The 19,434-nt window shown below is 39.4% G+C and overlaps 1 protein-coding gene across 3 annotated transcripts in view; it reads left to right on the top strand.

The window, feature by feature from the left end:
* Brwd1 (bromodomain and WD repeat domain containing 1) overlaps positions 1-19,434 on the top strand; it is a gene marked incomplete in the record, with an annotated part of 104,573 nt that overhangs the window by 79,392 nt on the left and 5,747 nt on the right. For all 3 annotated transcript variants that reach the window (XM_013504839.1, XM_013504832.1, XM_013504835.1), the window contains 5 exon segments: positions 3,605-3,771; positions 6,777-7,000; positions 9,377-9,541; positions 9,640-10,527; positions 11,618-12,529. In XM_013504839.1, coding sequence (XP_013360293.1) covers positions 3,605-3,771; positions 6,777-7,000; positions 9,377-9,541; positions 9,640-10,527; positions 11,618-12,529 — 2,356 coding nt within the window.

Below are 19,434 nucleotides of genomic sequence, written 5' to 3'. Positions count from 1 at the left end.
CACCCTTGAGTATACACTCTGATACTGTGTGTGTGTGTGTGTGTGTGTGTGTGTGTGTGTGTGTAGGGGCAATGCAGCAAATCCAAAAATGTAGTCACTTGTAGTCAGTATTCTAAGGGGTTTGGGCATATTTTCATGGTTTATTGGCTCTTTTTGTATCTTAAAACTCTCTGGTCAAGTCCTTTGCTCATTTAAAAAATTGCACTCTTTGTTGAGTGTAGTGTTTTATCTTTATTTCTTGAGACAGGGTCTCACTGTGTAGTGTAGGCTGGGCTTGAACTCACTATGTAGTCCAGGCTGGCCTCGAACTAATGGTGATCTTCCTGCCTCAGCTTCCCGAGTGCTAGAATTACAGGCATACATTATCACACCTGGCGAGTGTAGTTCTTCTATATGTTCTGGATATTAAACTTTCATGAGATACATAGGTTGTCTTTTTACTCTGTTGATGATGTCCTTTGATTCACAAAAGTTTTCAAGTTTTGGTGAAGTGCATTTTTTTATATTTTCTTTTGTTTCTTATGCTTTTGATTTCATATCTTACAAAACTATTGCCAAGTCAGCATCCTACAGATCTGTCCCATGTGTTCAAAGAGTTTGGGGTTTAATTCTTATATTTAGATTATTGAGCCATTTTAAGTTAGTATTTGTATGTGGTGTAAGGTACGAGCCCAAGTGTTCCTTTCCATTGGAAATTGAGTTGTTTTACCCCCCCTTTGTTGAAGAGAGTACTCTTTCCCCATTGGGTGGATGTGGCATTCTTGTTGGAAACCAGTTAGCCATCAGTTTTCATTCTGAGCTCTCAAAGCTAGTGCACTTGGTATGTGTATGTGTTTGTGTGCCCGTGACATACTTTACTCTAGCTGTGTAGTAGGCTTTGAAATCACAAGTGAGTCTTCAGATTTGATGCCTTGGGGTTCTTGGAAATCACTGTGCACCAAGGACTAGCCTTTCCAGTTCTGCAGAGTTTTGTAGTAGTTTTGTTAGGGATTGTGTCAGGCACAGGCATATAGTTCCAATGAGTAGTGTAATGTTTGCTTCTTAAAAATACTTCTTGGGGCTAGGGATTTAGCTCAGTGGCACAGCGCCTGCCTGGCAAGCGCAAGGTCGTGAGTTCGATCCCTGGTACTGGAAACACCCCCCCCCAAAAAAAAAATTCTTTTTTAGTTCTGAACATGGCATAGTTTTTATTTTAGACTTTCTTTAATTTCTTCCAGCAGTGTTTGTTTTAGAGTACAAGTTTATACCTCCTGGGTTCAGTTCATTCTTCATATTTTAGATGTAAATGGAATTACTCTCTTAAATTTTTGATTGTTCATTGCCAGTGTGTAGAAACATAATTGGTTTTTACATATTAATCTTGTACTTGTGATTTTGCTAAATTCATTTATGATCCCTAGTAGTTTTCTTGTGGATTCTTTGCAAATTTCTGTATTTACAGGATCATGTTATCTGTGAATAGAGACACCTGAGATAATTGGGTCAATAATATCCCTTAGTTACTGCAGGCTGATCAGGTCCGCAATTTCCTGAAGGAGTATATGGCGAAGGCTAAATAAAAGGGCAGATGGAATGATTTCAGGCCTCCAGGAGGATCAAAGCCCTCTTGCAGAATTCAGGATTCTCTCAGGACTAAGACCAAGATCTTCTCTGGTGACCCATATTTATTTGGTTATCAGAAGAAGGGAGGGGAGTACTCAAGAAGGGGAGAATCACTTAAGGACTTCTCCAAGTAAGGTATTAACGTTAATCCACCCAGGAGTGAGATGCCTGGGGCCATAGTCTTTATCTAGTTGAGATTGGATCCAAGTGTCCTTGGCTGTAATCTTGCCTTATCCTTTGAGGCTTTCCAGCTTCACCAGCCACTACAGATTTTAGTAGGATTAGTGACTCACAGGGGTTCACTTACTGTGAGTCCGCCATTTTCAGACAAGGAGCCTAGACCTCGGACAGATTCACAAGTGAACTTGAAAAGGCAATTGGTTAATTTAAGTTCTGCTCAGGTCTGCTTCATAGTGGTCTCCATCACTAAGATAAAGTTTTAATTTATAAGTTAGACATAGTAGGAGATGAACAACAATTACTAATCAAACAGAGCAATTGTAACAGCATACTGTAATAAAAGTTCTGCAACTCTGGTCTGTCTCTCACCTGCTGTGGGAAGGGCATTGTATACAGTGTGGATGCGTTGAACTGAGAGATTTGCGTCCTGAGTGGGACTGCATGACATTGCATCACACTCTTCACTGTGCTGCACAGCTTGAAACTTGTCATTTGTTTATTTCTGGAATTTTTACCAATATTTTTTACTGTAGGTAACTGAATCCACAGATAAGACCTCTCTCTTATAGTGTTGAGTAGCAGTGGGGAAGTAAGCATCCTGTCTCATCCCTAACCTTGTCTCACCCATTGTGTGTGATTCTAGCTGTGGGTTTCCATAAATGCCTTTTGTCACATTGAGATGGCTGTCAGTTTTAGCAGTCTTTATAGTTAGTTACTATTTTCAATTGAGTTACATTACTGAATTTTCTATAGAAACTATTTAAAAAATGGTGATAATGAGAGATTTCAAATTTAAAATAATTTACAAGAAATTATTTATCTTGTTAAAGTTGGTGATGTAGCTGGGCCTGGTGGCACACACTTGTAATCCTATCACTCAGGAGGCTGAGGCAGGAGGACTGCTGCAAGTTTGAGGCCAGCCTGGACTATACAGTTAGTTTAGAGGCAGCTTGAACTATACAGCAAGACCCTGTCTCAAAAAGAAAAAAAAAAAAGTTCATGATATAAGCTAGTATTCAAGTTTAAAAGAAAAGTAAATTTACAAAAGATTGGAAATAATTGTTAAAGTATTTCAAAGATGAAATGTGATAAATTTGACATTTTGAGGGAGTGAAATTCATCTGTGTGATATGATTGAAAAACGGTGAATATTTGAATTTTAAAAATTATTACAGTAAAAGTGACATTGCCATTAATCCCCCTCAAAACACCCTCTCTTGCTTCAAACACAATTACCTCATTGTTCTTGTCACTTTCTGAAGCAGCTCTGGAAATCTGTTTTGTGATTCACACTTAGAGCTAGGTGGCATCCCAATCAGATTGCAGCTAGAGATTGATTTAAAAGTGTTTCTTGTTCTCTTGACCCAGAGATTCTGCTCTTTTGCTGCATAAATAGCAGTTTTAAAGTGATGGGGTGAGAGATACAGCTCAGCATTGGTGCACCTGCCTGGCAAGTGCAGGGTCCTGAGTTCAATTCCTGGCACCAAACAACCAAACAGAAATGAACCAGCTTCCAAGCTAGCTTTAGAAGGGTACATTTTTGGGTTTATACATGCAGATGTGAAAAGGGGTAAAACCCCAACTGAGATCCATTAATGTATAGACATTAGTCCTGGATTCTAGGTCCTAAAAAGGAGTTGTTTAAAACTAGTTTCTTACCACCTGATGTACATAGATGATACTTCTCTTGTTATGGCAGGAACAGGGTGGAAATAGATAAGCTATTACCTCCAATCAGTGATATATTGCAAATAGCCTGTGATTATAATTAAAAAATACTTTAAAAGATATAGTATAACTCATTGTTTTTACATCCTTACAGATTTACAGTATGACCTTGAGATTGTCTGCTTTATTTGAAGAAAAAATGAAGAAAATTTCTTCTGATTTTAAAATTGGTCAAAAATTCAATGAAAAACTTCGACGAAGCCAGAGGTTCAAGCAAAGGCAAAATTGTAATGGTGTTGTTCAGCCCAACAAAAGTATGAGGTAAATTGGTTATGGCAAGCTTTGTATGTCATTTGATTTTTAGGGTTGTGATTACTTTTTAGAATACTGTGTATTCAGAGAAGACTAGTCAGAGGTTGTTTTTTTGTTGTTTGTTTTCTTGGGGTGTTTTTGTACCAGGAATAAAACTCAGGACCTTGCATGTGCCAGGCAGGCACTGTGCTGCTAAGCTGTATCTCCAGCCCCTAGTCATAGGGTTTTTTGTTTTGTTTTTTTGAGACAGGGTCTCGCTATGCAGTTCAGGCTGGTCTTAAGCTCACTTTGTAGCCCAGGCTGGTCTCAAACTTGCAATGATCCTCCTGCCTCAGCCTCCCGAGTGCTGGGATTACAGGCATAAGCCACCACGCCCACCTAGTCTTAAGTTTTTATAGCTAAAAGCATTTCTGTGAATATGGAGCTATTGTGCTGATTTGAAAGTTTGTAAATTTTGAGGCATTTGATGAAAATTACAGATTTTTTTAAAAAAACTTATCAAGGATTAAAATATCATTTGTCTTGTAATAGACAGCTTTTTAATGTAGAGTAAAATGATTATTGTGTATGCCTTTGTGCTTTTAATTGTATAAGGGAAGAGGTTTTATTAAATATACCTCTTTATTTGTGAGGATTAATTGATTAGAAAAAGAATGAAATGAAGGGTTTATTCCTCTTACCATTAATTTTATATTTATATTCTGTCTTCATTGACTATATACCTTACTTTAGTATCAAATTTCAGGTAGAGTATTACAACTGAAAATTGAATTATGAGTTTGTCCCCATGTATATGTTGAATGTGCAGTATACTATTGATGGTTTTTCTTTGTGGTTGGTCTGGGGATTACCTGCATCTCAATTCAAAAGTGTTTCATATTAATAATGCTGTTTGTATCCCTGTACATCTATTTTTTTATCCCAGCACAGAAACTGCTTTAGGACAGCTACCTTTTATCCTTCCTCCTGTGTGCTGTTGTTGTCATAGAAGTCACATCTTTGTATGATCTGTTTTATAGTTTTAAGAGTAAAAAAGTTGTTCATGCTGCTTTTTGATTGATGTAGTTAACATTCCTACTTTTTTTTTGAGACAGGGTCTCACTATGTAGTCTAGGCTGGCCTCGAGCTCACAGCAACCCTCCTGTCTCTGCCTCACTAGTTCTGGTATTACAGGCGTGCAACACTATGCCTGGCCAACGTTCCCACTTATAAAAGTGTAGATGTGAGTTACTCTGTGGTTAACATTTTTTTTCTAGCCAGGACTTCTTTTAACATTTCCTGTAAAGTGGAAGGGTTACAGTGACTTTGCTCAGTCTTTGCATATCTGCTAGTGTCTTAATATATCTTAATCACTGAAGAGTATTTTTCATGCATATGGAATTCTCAATTGACACGTTATCTACCCATCAGCATTTTGGATGAGCTGTCTCATTGCCCACTGAACCCATTATTTTTGAAGAGAAGTTAAGTATTAATCTTAACTAAGGTTCCTTCCTTGTAGAAATTGAATTTTTTTGTTATGTGTTTACCTTTCAACTGATTGTGGTATTTGTACATTTGAATTTCTTTGAGTACATTCTACTTGGAATTAGTCCAGTTTTATGGATGTGTAGTGTTTTTCATTTTTGAGAGGTTTTTGTCCACTGTTTCTGAAATAGTCTTTACTGCCTCTTTCTCCCTTTCCCTTTTGGGATTCCCACTTCACATAGCACAAAATGTGGAACCCTGGAGGTGCCCGTGGCGCTCTCATTCCCTTCCTCATGTTTTCTCTGCGTTCCTCAGCCTGGGTCATCTTTAGTGATGTGTCTTCAGTTCTGACTCGTGTGCCAGCTCATGCCCCTCTGCTGAGCCTGAATATTCATCTCACTTACTGTACATTTCAGCTCTGGAATTTCTATTTGGATTGTTTTCATATTATCTCTTTATTGATATTCTGTGTTTGATGAGTCATTGTTAAAACGTTTTTGTTTCTGTAAACATGATTTCCTTTAGTTCTTTGAATATTTTTAGAATAGTTGACTTAAATGTCAACATTTGTTAAATCTGTATATATGTTTGTGTGGGGTACTAGAGACTGAACCCAGGGACCATTTGTACAGAGCTACATCCCCAGCCTTTCTTATTTAATTTTCAATTTTGAGACAAGGTTTTGCTAAGTTGTCCAAGCTGGGCTCCAACTTGAGGTCCCCGCCTCCACCCCCAGGGCTGGGATTGCAGGTGTGTGTCACCATACCTGGCTGATCTTTTTCTAAAGCACATTATCTGCCCTCCCTTGAATTAATGGTAGTATAAAATGTGATATAACAAGCTTGAAATCTCTTTATCATGGTGGAAACAATTAGTGTTTTAAAGAATTATGATTATCTTTAAGCTTAAATGTCTAGGTATCCCTTAAAGTCTGCTTATATTTTTATAGTAAAGGAAAATAAGATTATCTGAATATGAATATTACCCATACTTGTTACTTAAATTTCTACTCCTCTTCTCCATAACCCGTGACTAGGGGCCAATCTTGGAAGGCAGGCACTGAGGTATAAGTAGTTTGGTCTTGCAACAAAACTAGCTTGTTTTGATGTTTTTTAACTTATCTGTTTAAATTTTGTTGGTTTCTGTTGGGTTCTTTTTTATACTGTTTTTAGGAATATATAAAAGGTTACAGTGCAAGTTGTGTTGTACTTAGGCTGGAACTTATAGTATAAGTGAATGCCAATTATCACACAGATATTGGTTCTTACATTTTATCCAAAGGACCTAAAGTATTGAGTATGTAGCTGTTACGTGGATCAGTTGTTCATTACTCCAAGTTTGAATATGACAATGTCAAATGTAGAACAAGGAAATATTAACAGTAATCCATACTAGAATAAGATGTTAATAGTGAATATTTTAGTAACTTGATCATAAAACGACTCTCAGCTTAGGCAATAACAAATATCCTTTGATCTAGGTATTCACTGAACCGGTTTTCTTTCTGTTCTACTAAATATTTTTTCTTTGTTCATGTCTTTGACCAGAAATATCAGGCAGAAACGGTTAAAATCTCAGCCGAAAGTAACTCCTGAGTCGGTAGATTCTCCTACCCAGTCTACCTCAAGTAGGGCAGCTCATTCTGCAGCACACAAGACGCGTGCTGGTGTCTCTTCAGGGGTTACGTCTGGGGACTCCTCAGATTCAGCAGGATCTTTGGAGAGAAGAAGAAACAGACCTGTGACTCTGCAAAATGATTCTCTGCTGTCCGGTGAGAGGCTGTTGAGCACCAGACCGTGTAATGTTGCCATACTGTGGGGTTATTGAAGAACATAGTAAAGACGTAGCATTGACAGTAAAGGAGCTTACAATTTGATAGGAGAAATAATAAATATGGAGCAGTTTGAATGTATTTGATAAGAACTGTTTTCTGCACATGATGTGGCAGCAATTTATGCCAATTTTGAATCTCACATTTTAAACAGTGCAATATGTATATTCACTACAGTTTATGTGATTTTTTTTTTTTGTTTGTTTGTTTATATCTTTTTAAATTAAAGTATTGATAAGTAAGTTCAAAGTTGGTGACCTGGTAAATTCTAAGTTTATGCTGTGGCAATTTGGTAGCATGACGGTAACAGATGGTGAACCTTTATTAGCATTGTGAGAGTAAGGCTGTGCTGGTATGCACTTCTGTATAGCACTGAGTGATTGTGGTGTCCTGAGGTGGTGTATTACTTACAAGTCTAATTAATGCCGCTTGCATGTCTTATTCCAGTGTTTTATTAGGTAGTATTGGCAGTACATCTATAGATGAAGTTTCGGAATGGAAGTGAGTTGTGGTAAACTGCTGTAAGAAGTCCCGCTGATACTCGCTGTGTTAGCATTACAGGATGTCCTAAGGGTTTCACTGAGGGGGTGGAGTGTCCTATCAGAGTATGGTGCACCCATTGAAAATGACTAGAGAAAGGGGGCTGGGGATTTAGCTCAGTGGCATAAGCGCCTGCCTGGCAAGCGCAAGGGTCGTGAGTTTGATCCCTGGTACCGCAAAAAAAAAAAAAAAGAAAATGACTAGAAAAAGGCTTACTTCTCAAGCAGGTGCATTTAGATAAAGCATTGATAGCAGAAAAGAAAGATGCATTCTGCGCATATGATACGATTATGATTTGAGAAATGAGAGAAGGAATTAGGATGAAGCAGGTGGAGCGCATCCACATCTTAGAGCCTTGCAGAAGAGTCTGGATTGTTTAACTGGATCTTCTGTTGAGCAGGGAGCCCTACGATGAACTCTTTGCGGGGAAAGTGACCAGTCTAGCAGTGAGGAGTTGGGCAGGGGCTGTTGGTGGAGCTGAGCTGAAGCAGTTGAGGTGGGAAGGCAGCAGTTTCAAAGGGTGAAGCACCACTTGGTGTCTGCTCTTTCTCATACAGCCACTTTCCTCTTGAGCACAGAGCTGATTTAGTTATGGACCAAAATTGTGTCTTTGAACAATATGTTTCCACTACTTCGATAAAAATTTTATCAAATGTAGGAGACTGGTCTATGCCAGTCCCCGTTCCCTACCCCTATTCCAGGCACCACCCATGGGGAAGCAGCCCACTCCAGTCTTTGCTCACCCAGGTGCCCTGTGCAGGGACCCAGTCCTGCTAGCTTGTCCCCCTGACCTGGGGGTGGATGAGAATGAAGGATGCACATACACACTTAGTTTAGCATGCGGGCACCCAGGGGGTTCTTGCCTCTAGTAGGCAGAGGAGCCCCGAGTATCTGGCTCGTCCTGCTTTTATTCACTCAGACGCAGGTGCAAGCAGTTAAAAGAACGCAAGATGCATCTGCCCTCCATTGTCCATTCAGTACATGCCCAAGGAAACAACCTGATCTCAGCTGAATGGAATCCCCGCCCCCACATACATACACGAGAACCTGCAACATGCCATCATCCCAGAGTGTTGCCTTTCTCCTCTATGCTATTAGGCCTCAGTTCTCCTCTGGTCTCCCACAGCCAAAATAGATGCTAGGCATTTAAGAAATGTCTGGATTTAGGGAAAAAAAAAACAACAGCAGAAAGTTCCTATCTTGTGCTCACACTGGTGCATGCACTTGTGAGGTGGAATAGTGGGGAAAATCACCTGAGCTGTTTAAATTCTTCACACATCCCACTGTGTCCATCTGTCTGTCCATCCGTCTGTCTGTGTAGGACACCTAGAAATGGTCTTTCTTGCGCTGAGTGCTTATGTGGTACAACTGTGCTGTCAGGAACAGCTAGGAAGAGACTGGCACTACGTTGTGATGTGAAAGGACTCAAAGTGATTGTCTCTTTTCTCTAAAATGCCTGTTTGAGATCATAGAAGGAAGATGTGAGTGGGGCCAATTAGATGTTGAAGTGGAAGTTTGTTTATAATTTTCTAGAGTATTTTCTGAATGTATTCCAGAATTAATGTTATTTTTAGAAATATGAGCATAAACTTGGAATGCTGATTATGTACCTTTCAATGTCAGAATTTTATCTGCTTTCTTTGAAACTGCTTTTAAAAAACATACTGTTATTTTAAAAATCAGTTTTTATTATAATGTTATGAAAGAACTGCTTGCTTGTATGTATACACATACAAAATGTATGTAATTAACTATTTATGCCTCTGTTTTCCTTAGAAAGTGAAATGGAAGATTCCTTAGCTACCTCTTCGTCCTCTTCTGCTTTCAATAGTTCAGAGGAAAGCAAAGAGAGTTCGAGAGCACGAGAGTCCTCCCGTGGCGGGCTGTCCAGAAGCAGCAGTCTCAGGGTGACCAGGACACGAGCTGCTCAGAGGAGAACCGGTAAGAGACCCTGGGACGATGCATGTATTCTTTTAAGTCACTTAGAATATTGATATAAGAAAAGAGCCTTTCTAATCTTACTGCTACTTTATTTCCAGGTCCTCTTGCCTTAGAAAATGGATGTGGCAGAAAAGCCACTCGAAAAAGAGTCTATTTAAGTGATTCTGATAACAATTCACTGGAGACCAGTGAAATTCTGAAAGCCAGAGCTGGTGGTAATCGAAAAGTCCTACGCAGGTGTGCTGCTGTGGCTGCCAATAAGATAAAGTTAATGAGTGATGTAGAAGAAAATTCTAGCTCTGAAAGTGTGTGCTCCGGTCGGAAGCTTCCTCACCGCAATGCTTCTGCTGTGGCTAGAAAAAAGTTACTGCATAATTCTGAAGATGATCAGAGCCTAAAGTCAGACATTGAAGAAGAAGAGCCAAAAGATCAGGCTCTGCCGTTGCTAGCATCCGATGCTCGTGTTTCCCAGAATACTGGCAGTGAACCTGAAAATGGAGATTCAGAATCAGAAAGTGATTTGCGAGTAGCCCGGAAAAATTGGCATGCTAATGGTTGTAAGTCCCATACTCCAGCAAGCTCCAAAACCAAATTTCCTAAGATAGAGTCCTCTGAGGAAGACTCTAAGAGTCCGGAGTCAGATAATGGTCACAACAGAACTGCTGGCCCCTCCCCTGCTGTGGGGAGGAAAGCTGAGGCAGAGAGCGTCTCGGAGGAGGCAGACTCTGAGCCAGGAAGCAAGGCATTTCGCAAGAGTGCAAGTTTGTTTAAGAAAGCAAAGATCTTAAGTGATTCCGAAGACTCAGAATCTGAAGAACAAGACAGAAATGAGGACACGTGTCACAAAACGGGAACGAGCACAATTTCAGGAAACTTGAAATGTGAGCCCAACGCTGGGTCTCAGTGCTTCTCAGATTATGTATCTGAAACTGATTTAGATTCAGATGATGACAAAACAAAAGAAAAACCAAATAATTTTATGAAAGGTAATTCAAAACATTTATCTTGATTCCTGATTTAATCTCACTGGCTTCTTTTTCTGATTGAAAACATTAATATTATTTCCTCTTGCAGTTTTCTCTCTGCCCTTATGTATACTATTAGCCTTTTCTGTTCACCTCTTCAGTTTTTACATACGTGCATAATTATATGTTGCACACTTGGTTTTTTTCAGCTAGTGGTAGTGTTGGCCTTAACAACTCCTGGGTTAAAGATGTCCCGTCTGGTCTTGGTGGGGATATTGTGTTGGAGATAGGCTTGAGAAAAGCAGAGGCAGTACACACTAAGCCTCGGGAGTGGCAGCTGGAGAAGAGTAGGACTTCTGCTGGAGTGGTAATAATGATAACAGCTAACAGAACAGTTACTGAGCTGTGTCAAGTTTTTCTAATTGCTTTACACTGTTAACCTAAAAACGTTTAGTCCTATCTTTTATGAGGTAAGTACTATTTGGTTTTCATGGTAGTGGGGATTGAACCCAGGTCCTTCTTCCTGAGCTACAACCCCAACCCATTTTTAATTTATTTTGAGACAGTCTCATTAAGTTGCCCAAGCCTGGGCTTGAACTTGGGATCCTCTTTTTTAGCCTCGCAGAGTGCTGGACCACAGGCCTGTGCCACCACGCCTGGCTTCCTTACCCATTTTATATATAGTAACTGTGGAGCCCACAGCAGTAAAATTACCACTGAAAAGCAGGAGGTAGCTAAAACTTAAGATTAAAAGTGGTATGAATGAGGTTTGTGGAACTAGGGGAGGTTTCATGGAGACTGAAAGTTAGAGGTTGCTTTGCTCACCGTGGTCCAATTGAATGGGTTTGGCCTGTATTCCTGTCAGTGTCACAGTTTCAAGGGCCTAGAATATTACTGGCGGGAATGTGCTGTATGGTGAGTGGTGCTGAAAGCTAGAGTCTCTTTAAAGTATGAAGAGGACTGGACCATCCCATTCACTCCCGTGGGCCTCCAAGTTAAGACGAGAATTCAGATGAGAGTTCTGGATTTAAGGTGTTTCAGAAGTTGAACATTTAATTCCTTTAGATTTACTCTTTTGTTAAAGATTAAAAGAATATTCTTCAATTTTTAGATTCTATATCACAAGACAATGGACAGAGCAGAAAAATTTCCAGGAAAAGGGTCTACTCCAGTGACTCAGAGAGCAGCTCAAAGGCAACCAAGAAGCTACCACAAGCCACAACAGGTCGCACAAGGGTCACTCATAGCAGTGCAGCTGCAGCTGGCAGCAAGATCAAGCTTGTGAATGATGCTGAAGATGTCATCTTAGGAAACATGTGCACTAGGAGGAAAGGTGGGCGGAAAAAAGTGCTCCGTTGTGCTGGCCCCACAACTAGGAAGCCAGCAGGTGACAGTGAGGAAGGCGCAAACGGGTTGGGGCCGGGTGAGCAGGGTGCCCGTGCGGACACTCCTGCCCCCACCTCGGAGAGCCGCGCAGAACATGCCAGCCAGCCTTTAAACAGAGACTCGGACTCGGAAGGCATTTGGGCTTCAGACCCCGTGAACATGCTTCCCAGTAGTAACAACACAGATGCACCTTCTAAAACAGAGAATTCTCCCAGCGGGTCTTCAGAAGGTTCACAAAGCCATGCTCCAGGGAATGAAATGGGTAGAAAACTTTCTTCTGAGTCAACTTTGGCCCAGAAAGCTACTACAGAGAATACCTTTGAAGAGGAACTGAATTATGGGCTCCGCAGGTGGAATGGCAGAAGACTCAGAACATATGGCAAGGCTCCTTTCAGCAAGTCAAAAGTGCTTACTGATTCACAGGCAACAGCGGAGATGGAAGTAAAACGGAAGAGACTACATCCTGAATTGGAAAATGTGCAAATGTCTAAAACCCCTGGGTGTTCACAGTATGGACCTGGCACCAGTCTCAGGCCGTCGGATCTGGGCTCCATAACTGAGTCAGAGGCTGACTGTACCAATAACACAAGAGGCAAAAGAAGGAAAGCTAAAGGAAAAGCAAGAGTAGTTAGAAAAGGTAAAACTTTTACAACTAACCTATCTAAAACTGTGAGGCAGCAAAGACAAAGCAAACGTCCTAGGTTAAGTGTGGATGATAATGACTGGGAGGATTTGGACTATGCAAAATCTAAAAGAGTTCTTCGACGCTCAAAAATAAAAACGAGAAACCAGGGTAGAAGGACTGTGAGATACCATGATGGAGATGATGATAGAAGCTTAGAAAATGTGTTAGAGTTCAATGATTGCACCTTATGACCTTGAGGGAAAGCCAGTTACTTAAAGAGAAAATGGACTGGAGTTTGGTGAACGTGGGCTGATGAAATTATTTTTTGTCTTACAATTCAGGGAATATATTTATATTTTTCTATGAAAAGTTACGAATGTGACTAAATCATGACTGTTATTTTTATTTGCACTTGCTGGTCTTTGTAGCAGCATTCAACACAGGTGCCAAAATATGCTTCATTTTGGGGGCAGATCTACTTTAATAGTATTTGACTACATATAGCAAGTTTGACATATGTTAAACACTAGACATCCTGGTTATAAAACCAGTAAGCATTACTTTCATGGTAGCAAGTGTCGTGCAGTTCCTTTTCTGAATTTATCCAGAGGTGGTAGTTTCTCTAACCCCTGTCCTTTAGGAGAACAATTTCACGTGGCCTATGTTTACAGATTGTTCATATATATTATGTGCATACTGATGTTACAATCATGGGAAGTGTGACCATGATTAGCAGGCAAAGTATCTACCACTCCCTGCCCCCACCCCTTCCCTGGCTACTTGAGGACATTGTATTATACCATATTTGGTCATTGTCATTGAAATGGTTTCCAGTTTTCTTTCCAGTGCTATTGGGTCTTTTTTCTTTTTACGGAGAACATGATTACTTTTATATTATAAACTTGAATTTATAAAGTACTGGTAAATTATTTTCAGTGCTTCAGTGTGTCTTCAAAGTTCAGAGGCCAGAGTATAGGCATAGCATTTCCTTTCAGATTGTGCACTAACAAAATGCTGTATAATTTTGTCTTCTGTCCAAAGTCTTCCTGGCTTTCATTGTGATTTAACCAAAATTTTGCTCTTCCATAATCTTACTCTGAAATAGAGGAGTTTGTGTGCCTTAGATTTAGGGAGTGTGTTAGTAGGGCTAAAAAAAAGAGTAAGTGGTATGTAAATTTCCCCCATGTGTATTAAAATTATAGGGTTGAGTTTTATTAAGCGTGTAATTGTAAGTCTATTGTAGGACAATAGTTCACTGTCATTTTCCACCTGTTTGTTTTCGCTTAATGCTGCCAGGTGCAATCTTAAGTGTTCTTTGCTGGGGCAACTAAGTGTGTCTTTATTAGTGATCGCTAGTCTAAATGTGAGAAGAAGCTGTCATGTTTTGTGGGAAAATAACTTAGGAATACAGTTAAAGTGAAACTTAATCACCCTGAATACCTATAGTACACTTGTTTTTGAGCCAAATACAGTAAGTACTTTTACTTGATAGCTTATGCTACTCCAAACAGTGTAGGGGGCCATTCCTAGCTTGTTTGTGCCTGAAATGGTTTACATATTTTCTAGTTAAAGAGTAAATTACAGTATTGCACCATTAAGTTATTTATTAGCCCTAATTGTGCTTGATCTTAGACAAAGTTAACCCTTTTTTCCTATTTCCTTGAGGTGGCAGATAGGAAAAGCATCTGATTTCTGATAGTGTTAGAGAATAATCCTAGGTGTTCCTACCTTGGAGTTGCTGTTTCACTTGACATAGTAGGAGATACCTTTTCTTTCTACTCTGACATAGAGGAAGGGTACTTTTGGACATTTCCAGCTGAGAAATGTGGGGTACCTGCCTGTAATTTGATGGTTTAGGGAGCCCTCTCACCACGTGGCCAAAAGGATGATGCTTTTCTTCTCACAGCTCCTGTTAAGTGGACAGTAGATAGACTGATTCAGCATAATTATCTCGACTGTTCACCTGAAAAAATTCACGGAATGCCTTTTATACGTAAAAATGGTGATAGTTTTCATATCCATTAATTTATTTAACTACTTCGCTTTATATTTGTTCTCAGGGTTGTAACTCCATGTTACCATCATCTGCAAAAAGGTACCAAAAACTCAGAAAGAAATATCAAATGCATAAATTTATTTTGTAAACCAGTCTTTTGACAGTTTGGGCTTTGTTTATAGAACTGTCCTCATTTTTTGGACTGAACTAACTTGTCATGGACTGACATGTCATCAAATTAGCAATTTTTCTTTTTGTCCAAACTGCTGAGGCTTTTGTGTATGGAAGCAGTATTTTGGTTTAATCAGATTTAGTTTCATCAGAAAAAGCAAGAATGGGCCTGTGATTGTAAAAGTGTGGTTAACAGTGGAGGCATCTCGACTTCCAAAGGAAAAACTAAGGACTTTGGGAGAAAAGCATTTTTATGGTTTGTTTTGTTTCGTTTGGTTGGTTATGGTGCTATTCCTAAAGTTAACTTTGAATATGTGACACACACTCCTAAGTACCTTTAAGGAAGATTAGTAATGAATAGTTAAAATGTTTACATTGAGCACTAGAACATATTTGATTTTTTTCTACTTCATGTGAAATGCACAGGGATTCAATGCACAGATGTACTTTAATGTTTAGGATCAGTCAGAAAGACAAAAGTGGGTTTCAAAGTGAATGTGAACTGGTCCAGAAAGAAGTGCTATAGCTTTCCATTGCACTTGAAGTAACTTAATGGTGTACATGAAACAAAATTTTTTTTTTACTGTGGTTGTGTATGTCTAAAGCCCTAAGATTTTATTCATTTATAATTTTTTTAAAAAGTTTTGAAGTATTCAGATTTGATTTTTTTTCTTCCTTTGAAAGTTTAGTTTTACCAAGCGTATTAAGAGAAAAATTCAAACAAATTTAAAACAGATAAAGTTTAAGAAGTATTTTTTCCCCCCATATCCTACTTATTTAAAAAGGGTGTACTGGAAACATGTAACTTCTGAATAAAAGGAAATTTTATCCCATTTTCAGATTATTCCAAGGGTGGTTATTCTCTCTTTCTCTTGTGTTAACTAGAAAAATATTTGATTTATTCTCAGTTGAAATTATTTAGTAATCCTTGGAAACAATGCTATAACAGTTATTTTTGGCTTCTAAGGTGCAACACAAAGCTTTCTTTAAAATAGAGTTCTATGGAAAAATTGGGGTTTTAATAAGAAAATGGAAGGAGAGACGTTTTAGGAAAAAGCATGTCAAAACCTAGAAGTACAAATGGAAAAAGCGTTATAAAACAAACCAATAAAATAATATCCAAAGATATTACTGTCCAGAAATTAGCAAGATGTATCAACAAGCCCTTCACACTTTTTGGTGAGCTTTAAGTAAAAATTTGTATTTAGGGTAATATTCCTGGTCCCTTTTCTAGGAACCCACCCAACCCCTCCCCCTTTCTTTAGAACACAATTTATTAACTTTATCATCGGCATGAAAACAAAATCAGAAGGATTTACTATCTTCTGTTGGTACAAGTTAAATCAGTGTCATTTTACTGTGTATCACTAGAACGCAAAAACATTGTTAAAGGTGCATGCAGTATTTTTTGTTTTCCTTTCTACTGTTGTATTGATTTTTCAAGTAACTTTCAAATTGTTAGGAAAGTCTTTCTGCTTTGTCTTTTTATAACTGAAATAACCAGCTGTGTTCTTTTTATCAATAGTAAGTCAATATATATATTTACCAAATATCTTGCAGTATCACCAAATACTTTTAAGTTTTCTCACATTGTATAGAAGTTACATTTCAGTTATTCTAGTATGATGGAGTGCCGCAAGCATTGTGGCAGAACTTTTCACCTTTTAAATTATTAAGATACACTCCACAACTTTTCCTGTTGAAACTAGAGAATAATAAAGCAGAAACCCAAAGAAATTTGCTGCTTAACAACTTAAGTCTGTCTCTTCTAGTATTTGAAGACCTGAGGACCAGACCAAATACATTTGTCAATGCTAGAGAGAAAGTAGAGCAATGTGGAAAAAATTTAGATTTCAGCTAGATTAGGACATGTTCATCCTACTGGTAGGTCAGTTTGTGAATCAGTGGAAAGGACTGAAAAGGTAAAGAATGTAATGCTGAAGGCTGTGTTATCTTTTCTTATATTTTCAGAAAGTTTGGGAGAGTTTAAAGTTACAGATATTGCCCAAGAAGGGCAACATAAAGATTCTCAAAGTTCAGATTTTTTTTTTTTACTAGTCTTTCATAATTTTCCAAGCTGGTTTCTAATATATTGTCACATTGGTAAAAAAATATCTTTAGTCTTAATTGGTGTCTCCCTCAAGAATTGCTTTTCTAGAGTTGGTGGGGGCAGAATCACATAATAATATGGACCCCACTAATCTGCAGCCGTGTCTTGGACAGCATGTTTGTAAATAACCGTAGGTTGTACATCTTTCTCAAGTATTGCAAGACTGATAGTTTCATTGACTTGTACTTCCCGGTCATACTGCAGTTTTAAGGTAAGTTTCATCATGTATTAAAACCTGTAAGTGGGATTTGGCGATCCCACCAAGAAGAGGTAATCTAACTGTCCAAACAGAAGGAAGACGATGAGTTGAAGGCTGTGTGAACTGTGAGCCGCCTCAGTCCTTGGTCCCACAAGGACCAAGAAATTACCTTCTTTCATCAGTGGTTGAAAGAGAATCTTTATTTTTAATATATTGAAGTTAATTTTCTAAGTTTGGATCAGACACACTGCACAGCCTCCTCCAGTTCACCCATGGAATTCTAACCATATCGTTAGAGGAGCCAGACAAAAAAGCGAACCTAACACTTTTGAATAAGGTTTTTAATGTTCTCTGAAGTAATTGTCATCCACCTAGGAACTGGTTTTTTGGGATTTTTTGGTATTGGGAATTGAACTTGGGACCTTGCACTTGCCGGGCAGGTGCTGTGCTGCCAAGCTATACCCACAGCCCTCAAACCAGTTTTTAGTAATCAGTTGCTAACTAAAATAGTAAAAAACGATGTTGCCATCCTGACAAGCAAATGACTTTTTAAAAACAATCTTCAAGCCAAACGGGTCCCTGATACAGAGTTCCCCACCCCCCCATCCATCGGTAATTTACCTTTGTGCAGATAGGTCATGGATCAGCAGGCTGTGGGTACCAGTTAGGGCGCTGGAATGAGTTAGGAGCCAGGCCTGAAACTGCTGTGTAGCCCTGCTTCTTTAGGGAGGTAATCGGGTGGACTGGAAACCCAGCATTTACTTCTAAATTTATTTTGTAGTGCCGAGATACTCTGAGAAAGTTAAGACAGCACAGCCCTCAGCATTACATGAGCAGATAAGCGTGAGGTCCCTGAACCCGTACTTATACTGTTTGTTAGATTCTTGATAATAACAGTAGTCAGAAATATTTTGGGAATCATAAGAATAACTTAGCAACTCTTAAGGGAATCAGAGAAAACTGCATGTGCTGAGCTAGATTAGCTGTAGCTTCTAGAAAAATTTGAGTGGTGCCCGGCACTGTGAGAGTGGGTCCCCCACAGTACTCAGAGAAGACCGTTGAGGTCGACTGAATCAGTTCTGACAGCCTAGTGCTGCCTGGGGTGGAAGTTAAGAATGCAGTGTTACCATCTTCCCTAGAAAACGTGTTTTCAAAGTCTAGGGAGCTCCAGAAAACACTGGCTCCTCCTAATGCTTTCTAAAGAGACTTCAGCCTGTGGGATCTTTCAGAAACTGCTTTGGAAAGATAAAGATCATTGGTAAAGTCCACTGCTTTCTGAACTTCAGATCATTTCAGCACTTGCCGTGGAGGCAGCAGAAAAGAGTGCATCCCCAGCCAGTTGAGTCGCACGTTTTTTCCCCTCAGATTAGAGATTTTTTAATGCTTCCATATTGATGATGTGATGTTTACTTTGGATTTAGGAGCATAATTTTGTACAATGACCTATAATTAGGATGTAAATAATACTCAAAATGTAGGAGCTAGAGGTTGATGTTTTGAATCAGCTGTCGTATCAGTGTCCTCTTTTCATCACACGAAGACCTGCCTAGACAGTGTGTAGTAGTGTGTTACACAGCCGTCGGTCGTCCGGGTTCAGCAGGGGTGGTGCTACCGATGCGGTTGTAGATTTTACACTCCTGATCCGCAGAGGGCACTGCTCAGTAGCGCGGCAGTGCCTCCAGCCCTCAGAGGTGAGCCTAGTGTGACTGAAGGCTTCAGATCATGGGGACAGCAGAAGGGTGGGGTTGTGCTGACTCGTATTAAATGATGCTGTCACTGGTGCTCTGCTACATCAGCAGTCTCCAAAATCCTTAAGCTTGTAACTTAACACTCAGACTTTTCTCTAACTCCCACATTCTGTATGGCCCCTAAAACCTGTATTTTCTCAAGGAGAATAAAGCACTTTATTATAATTTACCGAGTTCTCAGTAATAAAATTAACACTGACTTACAAGTATGTACTTTTTTTTAATTTCCCACATGGTCAACTTGTGTCTTAAGTTATGTGTTTATTCTATGACATGCTCATTTTTATCATCTCAGACTTTAGAGAGCTTCATCCAGTTGGAGCTGCTGCACAGTCCAGTTCTTAAGTTCTCCCTCTGAACGTAGTTCAAGTTCAACCCTTAACAGGTAGTTTTTTTGCGTTTTTTTGTTTGTTTTTGTCTTTTTGAGACAGGGTCTCGCTATGCAGTTCAGGTTGACCTTGAGCTCACTATGTAGTCCAGGCTGGCCTCGAACTCTCAACGATCCTCCTGCCCCAGCCGCCCAAGTGATTAACAGGTAGTTGTAAAAAACTAATTCTAGCTCCCATTCCAAACTTTGCCCCTTTTCCGGATTTAGAAATAATCATTAGAGGGGCTGGGGATTTAGCTCAGCGGCAAAAACGCCTGCTTGGCAAGCGCAAGGTCGTGAGTTCGGTTCCCGGTACCGGAGAAAAA

The sequence above is a fragment of the Chinchilla lanigera genome, unplaced genomic scaffold (assembly GCF_000276665.1).
Source record: "Chinchilla lanigera isolate Chin_1 unplaced genomic scaffold, ChiLan1.0 scaffold00006, whole genome shotgun sequence".
Classification (NCBI taxonomy): domain Eukaryota; kingdom Metazoa; phylum Chordata; class Mammalia; order Rodentia; family Chinchillidae; genus Chinchilla; species Chinchilla lanigera.
Note: the sequence above shows the minus strand (reverse complement) of the source record. Positions and strands in the feature narration are given on the sequence as shown.